This window comes from Labeo rohita, chromosome 20 (assembly GCF_022985175.1).
Source record: "Labeo rohita strain BAU-BD-2019 chromosome 20, IGBB_LRoh.1.0, whole genome shotgun sequence".
NCBI classification, from domain to species: domain Eukaryota; kingdom Metazoa; phylum Chordata; class Actinopteri; order Cypriniformes; family Cyprinidae; genus Labeo; species Labeo rohita.
In genome coordinates, this window is record NC_066888.1 from 21668541 (window position 1) to 21688741 (window position 20201).

Consider the following 20201-nt stretch of genomic DNA (forward strand, 5'->3'; position numbering starts at 1 on the left):
GGTGAAAAAAACAGCATATGCTGGTAGCTATGTTTTGATGCTGGGATGCTGGTTAGGTATGTTTTGATGCTGGTTTAAGCTGGTCTTTAGCTGGTTTATACTGGTCCTTTGCTGGTTCATGCTGGTCATGTTGCTGGTCAAGGACCAACATAAACCAGCAAAGGACCAGCATAAACCAGCTAAGGACCAGCAAAGGACCAGCATAGACCAGCATCAAAACATACCTAACCAGCATCAAAACATAGCTACCAGCATATGCTGGTTTTTTCACCAGGGTTTGCTCTTATAAACACGAGACGCGCATAATAGTATTCAACTGCAGAGTCGCAGTCAAAGATGTCCCTCTAGCGCATATTTACATAGAAAAACTAATTTAAAAAGCAGCAGAGTTTTGTAAACAGCTCAGAGTAATCACGTCATTTCCACAAGAATGCTATGATTGGCCAATTTTGCAATTTTGACCAAAATAGACTTTATTCGTCAGTACGTTCTACGTGCTCATACCGATAATCAGTGTTGCCAAGTCTGCGGTTTTCTCTAACACTGTTGCCGCAAGTTGTTTTTGATGTCCGCGGGTTGAAGCGACCCCAATAATGTTATATTTAGCCCCTGAAATACGAATTCACCAGGGGTACCCCCCTCGAAGCAAATGGGCGGGTTTTGTTGTGAAACCCTGGCAACCCTGCTGGTAATTCCACCTTCACATACAGCATCATTCCGTGCATTTACTGGTACTGGTAAATTGGCGGAACGAATTTACCAGCATTTTTTTAAAAAAGGTCCTGTTCACACATTATCTCTTAACGGTAATTACCAGTAAATACTGTATGTGTGAAAGGGGCTCATAACTGTCATGAACCGTAATACACAGAATTCACGCAGAGCTAGACAAGACGAGCGTTTGAGGTTAAAAGTTTTTAAAATGGTATTTTTAAAAAGAAAATAACCTATTGTTTCGCTAGATAAGACCCTTCTTCCTCGCATGGGATCGTTTAGAGCCCTTTGAAGCTGCACTGAAACTGCATTTTGGAAGTTCAAACTCAGGGGCACCATAGAACTCCATTATATGGAGAGAAGTCCTGAAATGTTTTCCCTCAAAAAACAATTTCTTTACGACTTGGATGACAAGGGGGTGAGTACATTATCTGTAAATTTTTGTTTTGGAAGTGAACTACTCCTTTAAAACCTTTATAGCATGTCATATGAAACCCATAGACTCAAAAATTTGGAATATATTTTTGAAAAACATTTATGATCAACATTCATTTGAACAAAAATACAGTGAAGTAATGTTGTGAAATATTATTACAATTTTTCATTTTAGTATATTTCAAAATGTAACTTATTCCTGTGATGGCAGTGTTACATGATCCTTCAGAAATCATTATAATGTGTGCAGATTTGGTGCTGCTTAATATTGCATTAACATTGATAAGTACTATTATTAATTACTGAGCACCAACAATAATTGAACAGCAAATCAGCATATTAGAATGATTTCTGAAGTATCTTGTGACACTGAAGGCTGGAGTAATGATGCCTTGCATCAGGAATAAATTAAATTTTAAAATATACAGTTATTTTAAATTGTAATACTATTTCACACCATTACTGTTTTTACAGTATTTTTGATGAAATAACCAGATTGTTATTTCAAACTTCTGACTGATGGCATATACAGATTAAAAGTTGCTTTCTGGCTCTTATTTTTGCATGTCAGTGAAGGTGAAGGACGCCCTCTAGTGCACGACTGCTCTGTTCTCATGGTGTTGAAGTAGAAAGGGAAACAAATGATATTTCAGAAAATAAAAACTTATCTTTAATTGTGTGCAGGTTGTTTAGAAAGCCTCCGTCAGCAGAGGCAGGACTTTCCACTGACGTACTGAGACGAGCAGACAGGAGGATGATTTCAGTGATGAAATCCCATTTCAAAAGACAAAATATCAGCACAGTTGACATGATACAGGGAACCAGCACAACCGTGAGAGATCTACTACAGCAAAGATCTTTTTAATGGTCCCAAATATACCGAACAACTAAGAGTACACTCATGTAAAAGAAAAGAAAATGAAGATATGACAAAAACCGATCACATCTAGAGTTCCACTCAATCTTTAATCAAGACGGGCTTACAAATTTTCCAAAAAATCTGCAGTTTTGAAGGGCAAAAGGGTAAAACTATCTCCCCCCACTGAGGTTTTAAAAACCTGTTCAAGTGCGGCTGAAAACGTCCTGAACATTTAAAGGCAGGTCTCTTATGTCATTTAAAAAAATGAGAGAGGAGAACAACAGAATAAGAAAAAGGAGGGAACTGCTGGCTTTGAAAGAGGAAGAACTTCCGCTGAGCCACGAGAACAACGGTGACATCTCAAACAATGACGACCCAGACTTCTTTGCTCCCTAGTGTCCCGTCTGGCCCTAGAAACTCAAAAACAAAGGAAAAAAGGAGGGAAAAAAAGAGCAGAAAAAAAAACTACGGGTTGAGAGGAAGGAGAGAAAGAAATGGAGATGGAGTCAGCAAAGGTGAGTGGTGGTTGTGGATTGGCTGGCCCAGTTCGGGTCATGTGAGGTCCTTCCCTGAGAGGGGGGGGCAGTGTGTCCTGGTCCAAGCCTGGGACGCTCTGTGGGGCAACAGTTTGAGTGTCTGTGAGTGACCGACTGACTGTGTGTGAGGTCTTTTTTTACCCCCCAGTACTTTTAGCTTTGTCGAAATTCATTTCTTATTAAATCCTTTTTTTATGATTCTTTGTCCAGACCACAGTTTTATCTCCGTCTTCGATCTCTCCGTCCGTTTCACGAGTCTCTCTCTCTCTGTGTCTTGCAGATTGGCACTTGGACAAACTCCACGTGGAGACATTCACCTTTTCGCTCTGTGACCGAATCTTCTCCCTCTCTTGCTCTCCCTTTCTCCGTTCCTCACATGGCGCCCCTTGGACTCCTGCGGGGGGCTGCATTCGTTCATTTATCCATTCATTTGTGTATTCATTCATTTTGTTTCAGTTTTGAGTTCTAGGCTGAGCGCTGCAATAGTCTCTGGATGAAGCTCCCTTTGAGCATGACTGTGCTGACTGACGAGGGAGTGCTTTAGGAGCTCAGTTTGGACTTCTTGGACAGCGGAGGACTTTCTTCTTTACTGTCTGCGTCTTCCTCATCCTCGTCCTCTTCGTCGTCGTCGGGGTAGTCCACCAAGCCCACCAGACCTCCCTGGAATAGAAGCAAGATGCTGTCAAAAACAAGCAACCGGGGCGAAAGACAACTCTAGAACATTGTTGGAATCTACCTTAGTGGTGACAGCTGCCGTAGGGGGGGAGCTCCGGGCTCCTGTCCCGGGAGAACTCGGAGAACCAGGTGAACCGGGGTGGAGGGATGCGGTTGGGGGAGAGGACAGACTGGCCTTTGGGGAGCTGGAGAAGGAGAGTTTAAAACTGGGGCTCTGCCGTCCTGAGAGGCTCGCCTTCCCTGTCAGCACCTCCTTCTCTTCTGAATCTTTCACTTGGGAAAAGAGGAAAAAAAAAAAAAAAAAAAAACAGTAATTTTACACAATTTGCAATCACGGTAGTTAGTCATCAAGATTATGCAGTCTGCGTGTAGCAGTAACGTACGTTTCTTCCTCTCCATGAACTTGCTGATAGGATCCATCAGGTCCTCGTCACTCTTCATCTTATCTGAGGGTGGCACCACAGCTTCACCGTCCTCCAAGTCTTCCTCATCTGTGTTAAACCACATCTCCTCTTCGTCTTCCAGCGTCCGCGCATCCCGGCGAAAGCGGTGATTTCTCAGAATCGACCGCATACTGGAGAAACACAAAGTGTATTCATTTGTCCCAAAGGCAGCTGTTATTTTAAATCGGATTATTGTTTGAATGAAATGTGAGAGAGTGGTTGGTAGTACAGTGTTTAAGGGATTTAATGGATTAAATAGATTTTTTTTTTTTTTTGAGTTAGTTGTCTAAACTTGTGTAATGGTATGTTGTGCTGTTAATGTGTGATGTGTTTTTAAGTATTAATGTGGGTGTATTTATATCACCAGTGTCAAAGAAAAATTTCCGCTCTGTGACAAGCAAAACGGACAATAAATTTAAACTAAACTAAAAGGTATATCCACTTAAAAGAAACCATTATATGCACAAGAAATTCCAATCCAAAAAAATAAATTATAATAGACAGGGTTATTGGGGTTGCAAAAGGTGACATTTTTTTATGTGGGTTTGTGGCCAACTTTAGCATGTGGATATAGGGAGAGAGAGGAGAAAAGAGAAAAAATAAATAGTCACCCTAAAAAAAAAAAAATCTTATATTAAAATATAAATATAATATAAATTCTAAAAATTAAAACCAATTAAAAATATTAATACTACTGAAATGTAAAAAAAAATTAAAAGTACTCATAATAAATATAATAATAATAATAATAATAATAATAATAATTTGTTTTTGTTTTTATTGCTATACATTTTCATGGCAAGATCAATGCATTTTAAAAGAAACAAACAAGAAACAAATAATAGTAATATACAGTAGTAATGGGGAAAAAACAATTATCAATATACTTAAATACAACAAACATTATGTAATTTTTTTCATTAAAATATATAAAAATAAAAAAAATATTTAAAAAGTTAATAAGATTATTCTTGGTAAAACTTTTTTTTAAAATATCCTGTAAAAATATATTTTACAGCACAACATTACAATATTAATATAATGGATATCAGATTAAACCACTGGGCTTTTATTTTGGCTGCACACCACAAGGAGACTTTACAGTGTCTTTTTGGTGGAAACATTTATAAATATTTTTACAAATGTCAATTTTTAAATTGCATCCCTAAATAGTGATTTCACTAAATTTAAGGTTTCATTTAAAGGGGTCATCGGATGCCCATTTTCCACAAGTTGATACGATTCTTTACGGTCTTAAAAGTCTATAACATGCTTTGGTTAATTTCTCAATGGTAGTGTAAATAAACACCTTTTTACCTTGGCAAAAATCGGTTCTGCAAAAATTATCCTGTTCTGGTCGACGTCGCTTTAAATGTTAATGAGCTCTGCTCGCCCCGCCACTCTGTTCACTCTGTGGAGTGACGAGCCTGTTTACTTTAGCCGCATTTAGCCACGTTTTGCAGCGAAACTTGCTAACAAGCATGTAATTAGGAAAGGCGATTGCAAAGATTCATAAAAAACCCTTATACTCACTTCTGCTGCAAGTGAAGCTGGATCACGAATGATCGAATGATCAGCGGCTCAGATGTCGGGAGTAAACGACGACTACTATGTTCATTATTGCATCCAACAACAGAACACCTCAATCGCTTAGGAGCCATTCTTGTCTACGTCTCTGTTCCGGCATCGAAACAATGGCGTTTGGAATGTTACTGCTCATTCAAGGCAGGTCTAAGGTAAGACGGCTGTGTCAATCAACTATCATGGGAGCGGCCTCTGTCGGTGTGTCATCACACAGACAAGATGCTGAGAATGGCTTGATTTGAAAAAGGGGAAATTATTTTTGCAGATTAAATAAAAACCACTGGGTGGATAGGGTGGTTGTTTACACACATTGCCAACACACATTTATGTTTATGGTCACTTTGCATCCCATGACCCCTTTAACAATAATGAAATGTCCACCAACCAGGGGCGGAAATTTACAAGGGCTTGCAGCAAAAATGCCACCAAAATAAACAAAAGTGCCCCTGCACAAATAAACAACGTATTATGACTGTCACGTTTAAAACGAAATGTGAAAATGAAGTGTTAATTACATTTAGATCCACTCACACTGCATCAGATTAATTTTTTTGTGCAGCGTTGAGCCTTATAACCAACAGGGTTCCCACTCTTTCATGAACATCAGATTCAAGGACTTTCAAGGACTTTTTAAAGCACCATTTATTTTATATCGAGCACCTATCACATTCACACGCCAGCATACGTAGCGTCATGAAAGACCTCTTACAGTACTTAACATTTCACTTATACAACGTTTACATTAAAAATTTTAGAGTAACGAGGTTTTGAATGTGTAGGTTTCATAAATTTAGACCATTTTGAGCAGTTGCGTTCAAAGGAATTTTGAATTTCTCAAACATTGACACAAATATATATTCCTGCATCAAACTGTTTTTTTGCTGTAATTCCTGTGAAATATTTAAATTTTAAAGAATTTCTCAATTTTTAAATTAATAAAAAATGGTTAAACAGGGCTCTACACTTTTCTTTTTAGGAGCACTTGTACTCCTAATTCAAAAAAAAAAATTAGGAGCACAGTCAACAATTTCAAGAACACCTTCTGATTCTGATCAAATATTAACCTTCCCATTACGAGACGATATTTGACTCTAAGTGATTTAAAGGAAATTTTGTTTTTACCTTTGTAAAATTTGTATGTCATCTTTTGTCAAATTTAAAATAATTTAATTTATAAGCTATTTCCAATTAAAACAACAGAATTAAAACAAGCAGAATATGAACAAGTTACCAATCAAATCAGTTAAAAAAAAAAATACTACAGAGGAAGTACAGAAGAACACAAAAGTGGCTTGTATTTTTTTAGTAGGTGTATTTTCAGATGGTTTAATGAGGCTCAGCAGCCGCATGAGTGCAATGAAATTCATAACTTCTTGTTGAGGTTAATGTTTTACATATAAAATTTTGAATATAGAAATATTAAATGATTTAAATAACAGAAAAGATACTTTAAAATGAAAGTAAATGTCAATAGGTTGCGGCAAGTCACTGATTTTATTCGAACGGCTAATTTATTCAGGAAGGAAGCAAGTGATTGTCAATAAATCGGTCTCTCTCCTTTGTTCATTGCGATCTTCCATTGTAATCAATGCAGCTCATCCACAGACTAAATAAAAGCTAAATAAAACGTGTTGTAAGTACGTTAGAAACCTTTGAAGCTCCCCTCAGCGCAAGCACAGATATGCTGATAGGATCATTTGCACTGATGCTCTTAAATATTTTTTCCATAGTCGCACGCAGTAGTTTTCAGTCACAAATGCACTACTTCTCCATAGGTTCATGCAGGGCTGCGCATCAGCTCGCATGCTAAGATTTTTGGCCTCACGCTACCCCATCTCCACCCCAATCATTAACGCCGTTTCATTTAGTCTTTGACTGCGCATATAAGAAAACTTTTGAAATAGCACCATTCTACTAAACAAAATCTATTTCAATTTTATTTCAAGCACTTTCAAGGACCTATATTTGTTTTCAAGTACTTTTCAGACTTTGAATCCATGTGTCTGATATTCAAGTACTTTCAAGAAGTGTGGGAACCCTGAACCAATCAAAAACATTTCAGCTGAACTTAGGAATGTGTTGGCCATTCAGAGGAGCTTAGATTAGTCAGTGCTGAAAACAGAGCCGTGTTGATTGCGCACGCTCGGAAATTACCTCATCATAAACAACACAGTGCACATGCGATAGCTTCAGTGATTATAACGAGAGATTTTCCATAACTTGTACTAGACTTGGCTAACATCATGGACTGACATGTTCATCTATGATGCCAAAATGTGACATGTCAAAAACAAAAAAAAGTGCAATAATCTACAATAATGATTGCCCTATGAGCCCCTTGTTTTTTACTTGTATAATTCAGAATTTAACAATTTTAAACAGACTTATGTTATTAACAACAGTTTAAAATATTTATTAAAGTAATTGGGTAAATTTAAGTATTTGACATTAAAAACAACACAGTATGTTTTTTACCATAATAACACGATTATAAAAAATTGCCCTCACAAATGTACAAAAAAAATGTCCCTTAATGGAAAAGTTAATTTCTGACCCTGCCACCAACCTGTCAAGTTTAGGGTTGTCCTGCCTTTCTCTCTGCTGTTCATATCGAAGCTTCAGTCCCTTAAACGTCTGAACATAGTCCACATCCTCCAGGGCCTTCCAGTAGTTTTCTATGATATGAGCCGTCAGGGACTTCACATCCTCCTACACACAGAACACAGCAATTATACACAAAATAAACAACGTATCAATCTAATAGTGTGTTCAAGTGCAGCATTATGAGATAATATTATTAGATAAATGTACTCACCACTCTGACATACTCAAACATCTCTATAATGGCTGAGTTGATGAGGTTGTATCTGGATCCATTGTTGAGGAAAGCTTTGACCACTGGCTCAAACAGGAAGTTCCTCATTATGTATCGGTTATAAAACTCATCCTTCAAGCCAATGATTTTCCTCATGAAACGCAAAGCACCTGGACGAGAGAAACAAGTATGAAAGGTACAGAGAGATTTAACAGCCAAGCTATAATTGATGTCTGTCAGCAGGGTAGTACTGCATGCTTGGTCCTTATCCAAAATAAATTAGTGCTTGTTAATAATGCTGCTGGCCCTGAATGGAGAATTCCTTGGCATGCGTTGAAATAACAGTGTAACAGTGATCATTATCAACAGAGAAATTCACAGTAGAAATGGATCAGCATTAGTGTTCGGTGTTATAGACTATGGGGTTTGAATGTTGTGATGGTGGCAAATAATTACTCCCCATGTCTGTCATTTGTCCAGTTCTACTTCTCTAAAAGTCTAGAGTTTACAATCTCACATTTATCCATACTTCCAGTATCAAAAACACAACTAAAGCCCTATTCGAACAGGACTAGTTTTCTAAACTACATTTGAGTTTTGGTTCTTATCACCCAACGTCTGCGACTTTCATGTACCAATTCGGACTAACATCTCTGTGTTTATTACAGAGGTGGGAGTATCTGTTCTGTGTATCTTTGCGTTGCAGAGATCATGTGCACAATGCGTACATTGTGTATAGTCATTCAGACTGATTATCTTTAATATAACCACAGGTTTACTACATATGTTATTGGTTAGTACAGCAAAACCACAGTTAATTTGCAGTTACTTTTTATTATTCTGACTTATTTGTAGTGAAATCATGTTTAATTTTTGTAACGGTAAGTATGTAATTAAAACATTATGTAATCGAGTGTAGAAATGAAGGTTAGTAATCTTACCTGACACTGATATCATTTACAGTTGCCAGTCTGAACAGTTTACATGATCTGGCTCTCGATTTTATTTTATTTTTATTTCTTTGCCAGAAGGCAAACACATCAAAAATGTGCAAGGTAGTAAAGAGCATCTATGGTGGTTTGGCAAAAAAACAGCAGGGAGTTATTACAAAAGGCTGTGTAAGAAAAACATACGTGATAGATTCGAACGGAATTAAAATCGCAAAGTACGTCTGTGAAGCGCAAATTTCTCTAATGAACGCTCCTGAAAACTAGTCCCATCCAAATAGGGCTTAAGTTCATCTAACCAGTGTTTTTATATAAACCTATTAATTTTTTTGTTTAAATAAAATATAAATGTAGATTTCAATTTGAACATAGAAATGTTGCTTTGTCATCTAAATAAAATATACTTAATATGTACTAAAATTGCTAACTGAAAACTGAAACTGAAAATTAACTTTGTAAAAATCAAAAGCGAATAAAAACATTGACAAAAATCACAATAAAAGTTCTAAAAATGAAAGTAAAACGAATAAACTGAAAATACAAAAACAGAAACTAATTTAAAATCTTAAGAAAAGATCAATTATATAAATAATACTTAATTAAATTTGAGCACAAATCTTTGTGTCACATGGACAAGACCTTGGTAATGTCTTAAATTTATACTGAAAAAGATTTGATGAAATGAGTAAATATTGTAAACACAGAAATGCACATTTAAAAATTAAACATTTAAATTCATTTAAAACTTTTTACATTGTTGGTGTTAGTGCAAGTGAGAATGTTGGCAGGGCAAATAGAAATCTGAGCTACTGGCTCAACCAGAAAAATCCCTTACTTTCATTCCATTAGCAATTAAAAACAATTAACCCCATTTACATTCATAACATCCTGATTTTCTTCAAAATGCAGCAGTGCATAAAAACATCACATTTCCTCTTTTCTACTAATAATGGTAGAGTAAAAACAACAGAGTAATATCGTTGCCTCCTTTCCACAATCCAATAAATCAGAACGGACAAAAACAAAAATCCTACCCTACAATATTTCCTGCTGAATATTCAGTTTCAACTGTGAATGTGTGTGTGTGTGTGTATGTGCATATACTCACATAAGGCTAAGAAAGCATGTTGAGATGCAGTGAGCACCAGTACTCTGCGGAGGATGTCTTTGTTGATGATGTAATTCTTTATGTGATACGTGTGATGCTCCACGCAGAAAGTGAGCAGCTCTACGATCAGAGCCAGCAGCTGACACGTCTGGAAATCATCTGAGGAGACAAACAAACAGTGAGAAGTCTACAGAGGTCACATCTTCAAATAGGTATGCAAAAATTGAGAAATTATTCAAAAAGGCTGCCTACACATCCAGTCTGCATGCATCCTACAAACTTGCAAAAAAAATCTATTACCTTTGCTGGGTTTTTCTTCTGTGGTGTTGGCAAGAAGTGGAGCAGAGAGCACATGCATGCAATGCTTATAGAAGAAACTCAAGAACTCTGTCTTCTCGGTTTTCTGCAGGGAAATAATTAACGAAAGGAGCATGTTTTGCTAAATTATGACAAAAGACAATGAAAATGTGGTACAATGCATCAAATATATTGATATTAAAACAAGTCTCACATTAGCAGTTGCCAGCATGTTCTCTGGGTCCACTAATGTCCTGAGCAACCCCATTAGCTGTACGGCTCCACCCAACTCTGGATCCGTGTCACAGATCATATGCTCAATGATCAGATTTATCAACAGGATGTCCTGTAAAATAGAGACAAGCAGTGAGGAAGACAGGTAGCTGGAAGGATCACAAAAGTCAGTAGGCGTGTGACTTACATCATCGTTCTGCTGAGACTCCTGCATAACAAACTCTCGCACCATGGAGGGGTTGTACTCCACCAGGTAGGAGAAGATATCAGTGGCTGCTCCACGCACCTGAACATCATCCATGCCCTTAAACAATGCATACATGCATTTATTAATACAGCAAGAGAAAGATAAAGTTACGGTATTCCATTTAGAGCAAAGCTGAAGTTTCAAATGTAGTAGATGTACCCATTCTCAAATAAAAACAATACTATAGATTAGAGCTGTCACAATTCCTCGATTCAATTTGAGTACTTAATTTAAAATAAAAAAATCTTTGAATGCACTTTGCCCGTGTCGAGTAAATGGCAAAATACTGGAAGTCGTGCATTCCATGGACGGGAATCCATGACACGCATTATTAGACCGTTTTATACGGCTGCATAATATAAACCCATTTAAAAACCATAACGTATAATGTTATTGTGAATTCACAAACTCTATGACCCAATTAAATAAAAATATGCAATGCAGATTTACTAAATGTGCTTTAATTATTTACATACGTGTAGGTTATGTACGTGCATGTCAGTAAACGCTCCTCCACACAACCGGTTATTATTTCCATGTGTAAAGTGTCTCAAACTCAATCTCTGCATATTGCTGTGAGTCTGAGTTTATTTTAACATTCATCTGGGAATGCCATTTGATTTGTACGGTAAATCATTTATAAACCTATGCAAACACAGGCGAATACATCATCAGTGCTAACAAAAAAAAAAAGTGTAAACAATCGTCAGTCCGTCATTTGTAGTAATGCATAACGTTTGTTAGGTCTATTGTTATTACTACATTAAGTACTTTAACAGTTTTGTTCAATAAAAGCCTTTGATTACTTGCTTTTGATACTTTATTTGAACTAATTATTATTGCCTCACTGCTATTATATATGTATTTTAAGTCATTTTATAGGCTATTGTTCGCTTAGGAGATCGCTCAATACAAAAATAATTGAAAAAAAAATCATTATAAATTATCCAATTACTCGATTAATCATCAGCATAATCAACCAATTGCTCATTTACCAGAATAATCGTTAGTGACAGCCCTACTAAAGATGTTAAAACTATACAAAGATACCACCAAATTTACTGATGCCTAACAGCAAATCTCTTCTTTGAAACAGCAAGTATATCTTACAAGAATAACTTCCAGCGCTGGCAGGATACCCATGTTGGACAGCGTTTTGAAGAATGCGTCTCTGTTCTGTGGTTGTAACGTTTGTGAGAACGCACAGAACTCCTTCAGGAAATTCACCTGAATGTGACAAATAATAACAACTTTGTTTGTATCCAGTGTTTTGAGCAGGAGGGTTAACATCTATTAGTAATGCTGCTTCATACCAGCTCATGCCGTTTGTCGTCATCTGTGGCTTCATCAGTCAGCTGTGCAAAGAGCTCAGTCAAAAACTTCTCATCGTCCTGAAAACAAATGCATAAGAAATGGAGAGCTCAGGTTATATCAGTCCATTACATGCAGACAAAACTACTGGTTCATAAATGCTTACCAAAAAAATAAAAATTTAAAAATTTAAAAAGTACATATGGATACAATTATACACTATAAATTTAGTGCGGTCAAAGAATTGATCGTATCAAAAAACAAGTTGTTTACATAATATATGTAACCCTGCACAACAAAACCAGTCTTAAGTAGCATGGAAATATTTGTAGCAATAGCCAAAAATACATTGTATGGGTCAAAATAATCAATTTTTCTTTTATGCCAAAAATCATTAGGATATTAAGTAACGATCATGTTCTATGAAGGTATTTTGTAAATTTCCTACCTTTAATATCAAAACTTAATTTTTAATGAGTAATATGCATTGCCAAGAACTTCATTTGGACTACTTTAAAGGTGATTTTGATTTGTCCTATTGTCCTATCCAAACTAACTAGCTTTCAGGTGATGTATAAACCTCAGTTTCAAAACACTGACCCCTATGACTGGTTTTGTGATCCAGGGTCACAGAGTATTTATATTATATTTTCTTATAATTGAACTCTTTCTATATACACTGCATGATGCAACCGTGCAGCGCACTCTGTAAACCATAAATAATTCTGTTCAGCCAGATTTGGCACAATAAACCTAGTTCTTGATAAATGTTCATTTATAGTTGCCTATATACATTATCCTAATGTCAACTGAGCTCACCATAAAACTGTAAATCAAAGAGAGGCTTAAAACAGTTTTGCAACATTACTTGACCTCTAGCTGAATGAGGGTGACACATATTTGATAAATGCACGTTGACACCAAGGTTAGACATGTGAATGATACTGTATTTTACTGCATCAGCTTGTCACGGACAAAAGATCACACCTAAAAAAAAAGGGGAACCAGTCAAGTGAATCAAAACATTTGCGATTACACTACCATGGGAAAGTACATCTAATAGCTGCTCAGACAGTCATAAGAAAAAGCTTTTAGTATCTATGGTTGGTTTATTCAAACATATGAGATGGAATACAGTAATATTAAAATAATATTGTGCCATAACAAGCATATTCATCTGCAAAGATGGACAAACAACCATACTGAACCGAAGCTGTCTGGAGGTTGGAGAAAATAATCATCCAGCACGCCTGCCAAGCGTTTGTGACATCACATGATATGGCTCTAAAGAACATGATGGTGCTGTTTCCATGGCAACAAGCCCCCTCCCCTACCTTCAATCCCAGTATCAAACAATTCCACTGCAAGGCTTAGGTGAGATGCACGTATCAAACAATTTCTCAACTTTTTATATGAATTTAGCCACAACTAAAGTAAAATCTAACTTAATGATGAAAAGATTTCAAATGCACTCTTGAAACTCGTCATTGAGGCAAATACTGTTGCCGATTTTCTACTAAATGATTAAATGCATGCACGTACATCTGAAAAAGCAGTTACCACGGTTATCTTTACATCTTATCTACATCTGCAGCCCTTTTAGTGTGGAAAACATATGCATGACCTTTAAAACAAAGAATCAGAGTACATCCCACCATGTGCATCCCATCAAGAGCAATAAAATGGTAATACAAACAATATATGTGACCCTGGACCACAAAACCAATCTTAAGTAGCACGGGTATACTTATAGCAACAGCCAAAAATACATTGTATGGGTCAAAATTATCGATTTTTATGCCAAAAATAATTATGATATAAAGTAAAAATCACGTTTCATTAAGATATTTTGTAAATTTCCTACATGAATGTATCAAAACGTAATTTTTCATTAGTAATATGCATTGTTAAAAACTTAATGTGGACAACTTTAACAACATACATCAATGAAATACTTATTTATTTAGCTTTCAGATGATGTGCAAATCTCAATTTCAATAAACTGACCATTATGGTTTTGTGGTCCAGGGTCACATATGAGTATCACAAACATGCAAATATATATATACTGCTTTTAGGATGCAATGAATTTGAGAGGGGCGATGCTGGTACGTTGTCTGTACAGTACCTGTGAGACATGATGTTAGAAGGTGGCTTGAAAAGTTAATCTATAGCTTCCCTCAACTAGTTTAGCCTCTGAACAGCATTTCAACTCAACCACCAGTGTACAAAGTTCACAACTGGTCACATATACACGGTTGAATGTGAAAACCCACCTGCAGCATGCCAACAATCTCCACTTTGTTGAAGAAGATGAAGGAGTGCAGGGTGGACAGCATGTTTTCTTCAAAGACAGAGGGGGTGGGCAGCACCATGTCCTGAATATACTGCACCCGGTACGTCTGGTGAATCTTCTGCCGCAGCTCCGGGTCTGAAATGGGAATGACCTCTTTAAACCGTGCCGTGGTGGTGAGGAACTCTCGATGCCGCCGCGGCTGGGGTAGCGACGGATCGAACTCCAGGCATCCGATCACATCCATGATGCATTCTTCAGAAAACATGACTTCGAAAAGCGCTGTGCGGTTGAGGAGGAAAATGCCTTTGATGATGTCGTAGAGGTGATGCAGGCCTTCACGGTTCTCCAAGTCCTCGCACACTCGGAACAGCTCCAGCAGTTTGCGGATATAGCCCTCGTTCTCCAGCGCCAGGGCAAGTTTTTCCCGCCGTAACGGAGAAGGTAGCGATGACGCCACCAGCTCGGCAACTTCCTCCAGTCGGGAAAGCTCGCATGGTGGAAGTTCAAGACCGGGAGAAGACATATCATCAAAACGCTCCTCTTCAGACTCATCTATCAGCTCCTGGGTGATGTCCACAGAGGGGTCCTTTCCCTGGACCTGGAGATGCAAAAATAAAGGCTTTCAGAATAAAGAACTTCACCGACACGCAGAAAATATGTAGTGAAAATATTATAAATGTGCATCACAGACATAATCACCTGACATATTTTCTCCCAGATCTCATCACAACCAGCCTTTTCCTGGAAGCTGAGGGCCAGGTCATAGTTTTCAGCCTCAGACCATACTATTAATGTGTCCTTCAAAGACAAAACACAAATAACATCAACAGATGCCAAAAGAGCATGTGATATACAAGCATATTCATACAGGGATCTACAGTTAAATGCAAGACAACACAAAACACAAAAAAAGCACTGTTTGTTCATGCAAAGATCAAGTTTAAAATTTTAGGCTATTTTGCTTTCATAACTTCTTTAACAGAAATGAAATATCCAAAATACAAATTTAGATTTGTAGATTTCAATTACAATACATATCTTTCCAAGTTTATTCTTACATAACTTTCTATTCCAAAAACGATGAAGACATATGTTTTTCTGGCTATTTTATGACTTAAATACTCAAAAGTATGCAAATGAGTACATGTAATTAATGAACTGCATCTTTAAACAAAACATTACAAAATACTTTGTAACACACAAAAAAAATTGCCTTAGCTCTCTAAAATGCCTACTGTATCCTATTACATAATTTCTAAGGTCTCTAAATTATTAACAGGATCAAAAGTAAAAACCTGCTGTACAAAATCTACTACATGGCATCTGATTGATAACTGAAACTTTTTTTTAGCAAGTAAAAGGCGTCAGCGCTACTGTTTTTAATATATTACGTATTTTAACAGTTCTGTTCAATAAAACCATACGATTAATTGCTACTGATACTTTAACCTAATTATTATTGCCTTATTGCTATTATATATGAATTTTAAGTAATTTTATGGGCTATTGTTCGCTTATTACAAAAAAGTATTATAACTTAATCGAGTAATCCGATAATTATCAACAGGATCAAAAGTAAAAACCTGTTGTACACAATCTACTACATAATTTATACTTTTTGCTGTTGTTTTTTTGTTTTTGTTTGTTTTTACAAGTAAAAGGCCTTTTGGTATTATTCTTAAAAATGTCAACAATCACCTTTGTGTCTTTTGCAGTGATTTTTATGAAGTAAACAAAAACCTCTGTAATAACATTTTGTAGTAACATTTGTAGTAATATTGCAAGAGGAACATTTACTGAACTGAAGCAGCCTAGGCTTACTTTATTACCCATACATAAAGTTAAAATTAAAGTATCAAAAACAATTGATCAGGTGGAACATTTATTTGTACATATCTCAGTAATCACCGTACTAAATGTTTTGCACGCCATTAACCAAAATATACTTTGATCATAAAACTAAGCATTTAAATATCATTTTACTAAAACATGTTATTAGAAGACATAGATTAAAAATGATATTCTTACGCATTTAGGCAAGCAAAAACTTCACTGATTTACATTACAAGCTATTACAACTGCATTTACATTTTGTCCATATAAATAATGTTCTATAAATAACAAGCAGCAAATTGTTCAGTTTGGGAATATAGATAAAACTAATTAGGTTTATTGAGCGTGAGCTCTATATATTCCATAAGAGCCACAAATGCTTTATGTATCCAACCAAAATCAAACCTTATTATATATATATATATATATATATATATATATATATACACACCTCAAAACATTACTGTTGTTTTCTTACTATTATTTCATGTATCAAGGTTAAAAGATAAATGTGTACTTGACCTTTAACCAAGACATTTAGAAGCACCTAATTACACAAAAACACCGATGAGCTGTCAACAAAATCATGTCACAACATTTCAAACGCACCTGTTGTTTCTGATAGGCGGTGTTAGGGTTGATTTTGGACTCCAGCAGCAGTGACCCTGTTTTAAAGAACGGGCACATCTTACTTGCACAGTCAAAGAAAAGTGGCCCTGTACATCACCTCTGTAATGTTTTGAAACCTACCATCACTTTCGGCGCGCACCAGGAGAGACATGCCTTTCAGCCTCTCCACGTAGGCGGATGACACATGTCCCGTCCCCCGATCATCCCACTGGCGGTCCTCATTCAGAGTGTACACTTTTACTCGTCTACGAGTGTCAGTCATCCTTGCAAGTAACTCTCAAGCAGGCTTTTGCCCTTGATTCAATAAATCTCAACGTCCTCGGCTTGCAAGGTGCAACAGAATCTGCTGTCAACTTCAAGCTGAAATGTATGGCATTCACTGGCAAGCTGTCGCGAAGCTGAAGCAGTATGTTGTTGTGGCGTCTATCACAGTATACTTATGCAGTCCAGAAGAATTATTCTGACCAGTCTAGCGATGGTCAGCTAGCTGCTGTGTGCAGCCGAGACTCTCCACAACATACTCAATATTTTCAACTTTTCTAAACGGAAATCACGAAAAACGCTCCTCCGTTTCCAAACGGCGTGAAACGGTGAGAAATGAGTTTAAAAGCATGCAGCCAGAGCACGAACGCAGAATGTGTTTATTTTCCTCCGTGCCCCTTTACTTTAAGCTAGCTAGGCTATGCTAACGCTGCGACTAATTCAGTCAAACGGGGTTAGCGTAGCTAGCGCCTCAGCTAGCAGGCTATCTCCTCCCGCGAGTCATTTTAACCCAGAAACGTTCGAAACGCGCCCGAATGAACTTCAAAGACGTACCGATAACGCTATTTGATCATTATACTCGCGCGCGGTCGGTGAAAAGGCGGGAAGGGTCGTGTATAAAGCGGCGCGTTCATAATAAGCTAAGCTATATTTTCTCCAAGTATTCCGCCATATTCTGGCTAAGGGCCGCGGATGGACCAGCCAGTCTCTTCACGCAGAGATAAACATTCCCCGACGTAACTAATCGAATAGACTCGCTCGTTTCACTTTCCGGGACGGCGAATGGCCAGCGCGACCGTCGAGCACCATGAAATAGCAGCGTCTTGACGAAAAGTAATTATTAGCCCCACTGTGAAGATTCGGCCATCTTGGGTCCCCTCAGAAAGCCGCTACGGGGTTTCCTGTGCTGCAGGCGCAGGGCCGCCGCCACAGTTTAAAGACACAGTGCGCCAAAACGACCAGCGCAGACACACTGGTGTTTCGTAACACCAAACATTCGCTGCTGGTGAAAATGGAAAGGGACGTGGAGGGGAATGTGAATGAGGGCTCCGTGAACGAATAGAGAATAAACTTCATACTGGTTTTGTCATTCAGTAGAATGAAATGCAGATGTGGAGGGGAGAGTGGGGCAAGACGAGCCATTTTTTATTAGGGTAATGTGGGACACTTTTGGCAAAAATCACTTTTTACAAAATCTTAGATGTTTCCTCACTAAATCAGAAGAATTTTTTTCAGATATTGTACTTAAAGGCGAAATGGCACATATTTTAGTGCTCCTAATTGTTTAAGAATTTGTGGATTTTTTAATGTGGGACAGCACAGCTCATTCTCAAATCTAGGATACTGTGATTTGTGTTAGAAATAGTTTAATTTTTACAAAGCAAACCTCACATTTAAATGTGCATACCCATGCTTAATTAATTTAGTAAGCATATGGTTTGTTTGCTGTCTTCATCAGTCTGTCTAAAAAGCTAGTGGCCAAGATGTGACTAGTCATAAGGGTAAATTTTTTAAAATTAAGATTTATACATCTTCTGAAACCTGAAGTTTTCCATCAGGGTGAAAAAAAATCAAAATATTGAGAAAATCACCTTTAAAGTTGTCCAAATGAAGTTCATAGGAATGCATATTACTAACCAAAAATTAACTTTTGATATATTTACGATAGGAAATTTACAAAATATCTTCACGGAACAAGATCTTTACTTATATCCTAATGATTTTTGGCATAAAAGAAAAATTATAATTTTGACCCATACAATGTATTGTTGGCTATTGCTGTGCTACTTATGACTGTGGTCCAGGGTCATATATGTTCACATGTGGAATGTTACAACTATATAACACAGAAATCATCAACTATTTAAATACATAAATGTCAGATTTCTGACTGGCGGCAACAATATAGTCATTTAATGAAGTTAAAAATGTAAAATTAGACTTAAGGATTAATAATTTCAAAAACAAATTTAAAACAATTTAAACTTTGGAACTTGGAATGTCTTTAAAACTGTTGTTAAACAAAATTAAACCAAACGAAATTCTAAAATTTGAATCTGGATCATAAAACAAGTAATATTGCTTTATAAGCCCAAAAATGAACAACAAATACATGTATGGTATTTCAATTTCTTAATGCACATTTTATCAATTGAAAAACATAGTATATTTGACTGTCCCACTGTTGAAACAACCTTTTCCAAAGTGGGATGACAAAGATTGCTTCAAATAGAATAATATAATTGCAAAAATGAATGTATAAATGCATCACAAAACATTTTTGATAACAATTTAGAATATTGTTTTTATTAACAGATTTATATCCTTAGCATTAATTTTGTTTAAACCCTGTCATTAATCTTTGAGTGAACTTCACAAGAGGTACTTCCTGTCTGATTATTTTCATAGCCACATTTATGACATCATTTCCAGAAAGTCAAGTAATTTCTGTCACTTGACAACCCTGCCTGAATTCATCACTGGTTATGTTTACTTTGTTATTGTAAAAGAAGAGATAAATGTACTGACGCTTAGGTGTCCCACATTAGCCAGTGTCACACATTACACTAATTCACACTATGTGGTCTTCAAGATAAGTGACAATGAGGCGGAAGTACAATGAAAGTATCTAAAGTAATTTCAGGATGTTCCTATTATTTTAAATAATCAGAATGTATGTGACAAACGATTCTAAAAAATATAGCTTATAAAAAGTGTTCCTGTGGCTCAATTTGCCCCCAGGTTAGGGGTAAGTTGACCCAAGTCAGTGAGTAAAATGCACCATCTAGGTGTAAACTGATTCAGATTCAAACCCATGTGAAATTTTAAAGACAATTTACCTCTTAAAAATAGTTTATCAAATTTCTTTTCTTAAAGCTAACTTAAACACCATAAAACCAACCAAATGAAGTTTACATTTCAATCTTTAATTGTTTGCATTTCTGAAACAAAACGTTAAACGCCAAAGTTCCCAAA

General features: G+C 36.6%; 1 protein-coding gene across 3 annotated transcripts; it reads right to left on the bottom strand.

The window, feature by feature from the left end:
• Positions 1–1985: 1985 nt before the first annotated feature.
• Positions 1986–18132, bottom strand: smek1 (SMEK homolog 1, suppressor of mek1 (Dictyostelium)). 3 transcript variants are annotated; one of them, XM_051138472.1, is made up of 15 exons: positions 17085–18132; positions 16944–16999; positions 15201–15299; positions 14482–15099; positions 12208–12285; positions 12005–12121; positions 10835–10951; positions 10628–10759; positions 10417–10555; positions 10117–10275; positions 8062–8231; positions 7813–7955; positions 3603–3793; positions 3281–3492; positions 1986–3204 (listed from the first exon to the last, which is right to left on the bottom strand). In XM_051138472.1, exons 1-15 carry the CDS (start codon positions 17224–17226, stop codon positions 3085–3087), a joined length of 2493 nt encoding a protein of 830 aa, XP_050994429.1. In that variant the 5' UTR covers positions 17227–18132; the 3' UTR covers positions 1986–3084. The 3 variants fall into 3 exon arrangements, with proteins under 3 accessions (XP_050994429.1, XP_050994430.1, XP_050994428.1); XM_051138473.1 differs by having other exon boundaries at positions 10417–10519; positions 17085–18131; XM_051138471.1 differs by having other exon boundaries at positions 10417–10519; positions 10628–10951.
• Between the last annotated feature and the right edge of the window lie 2069 nt (positions 18133–20201).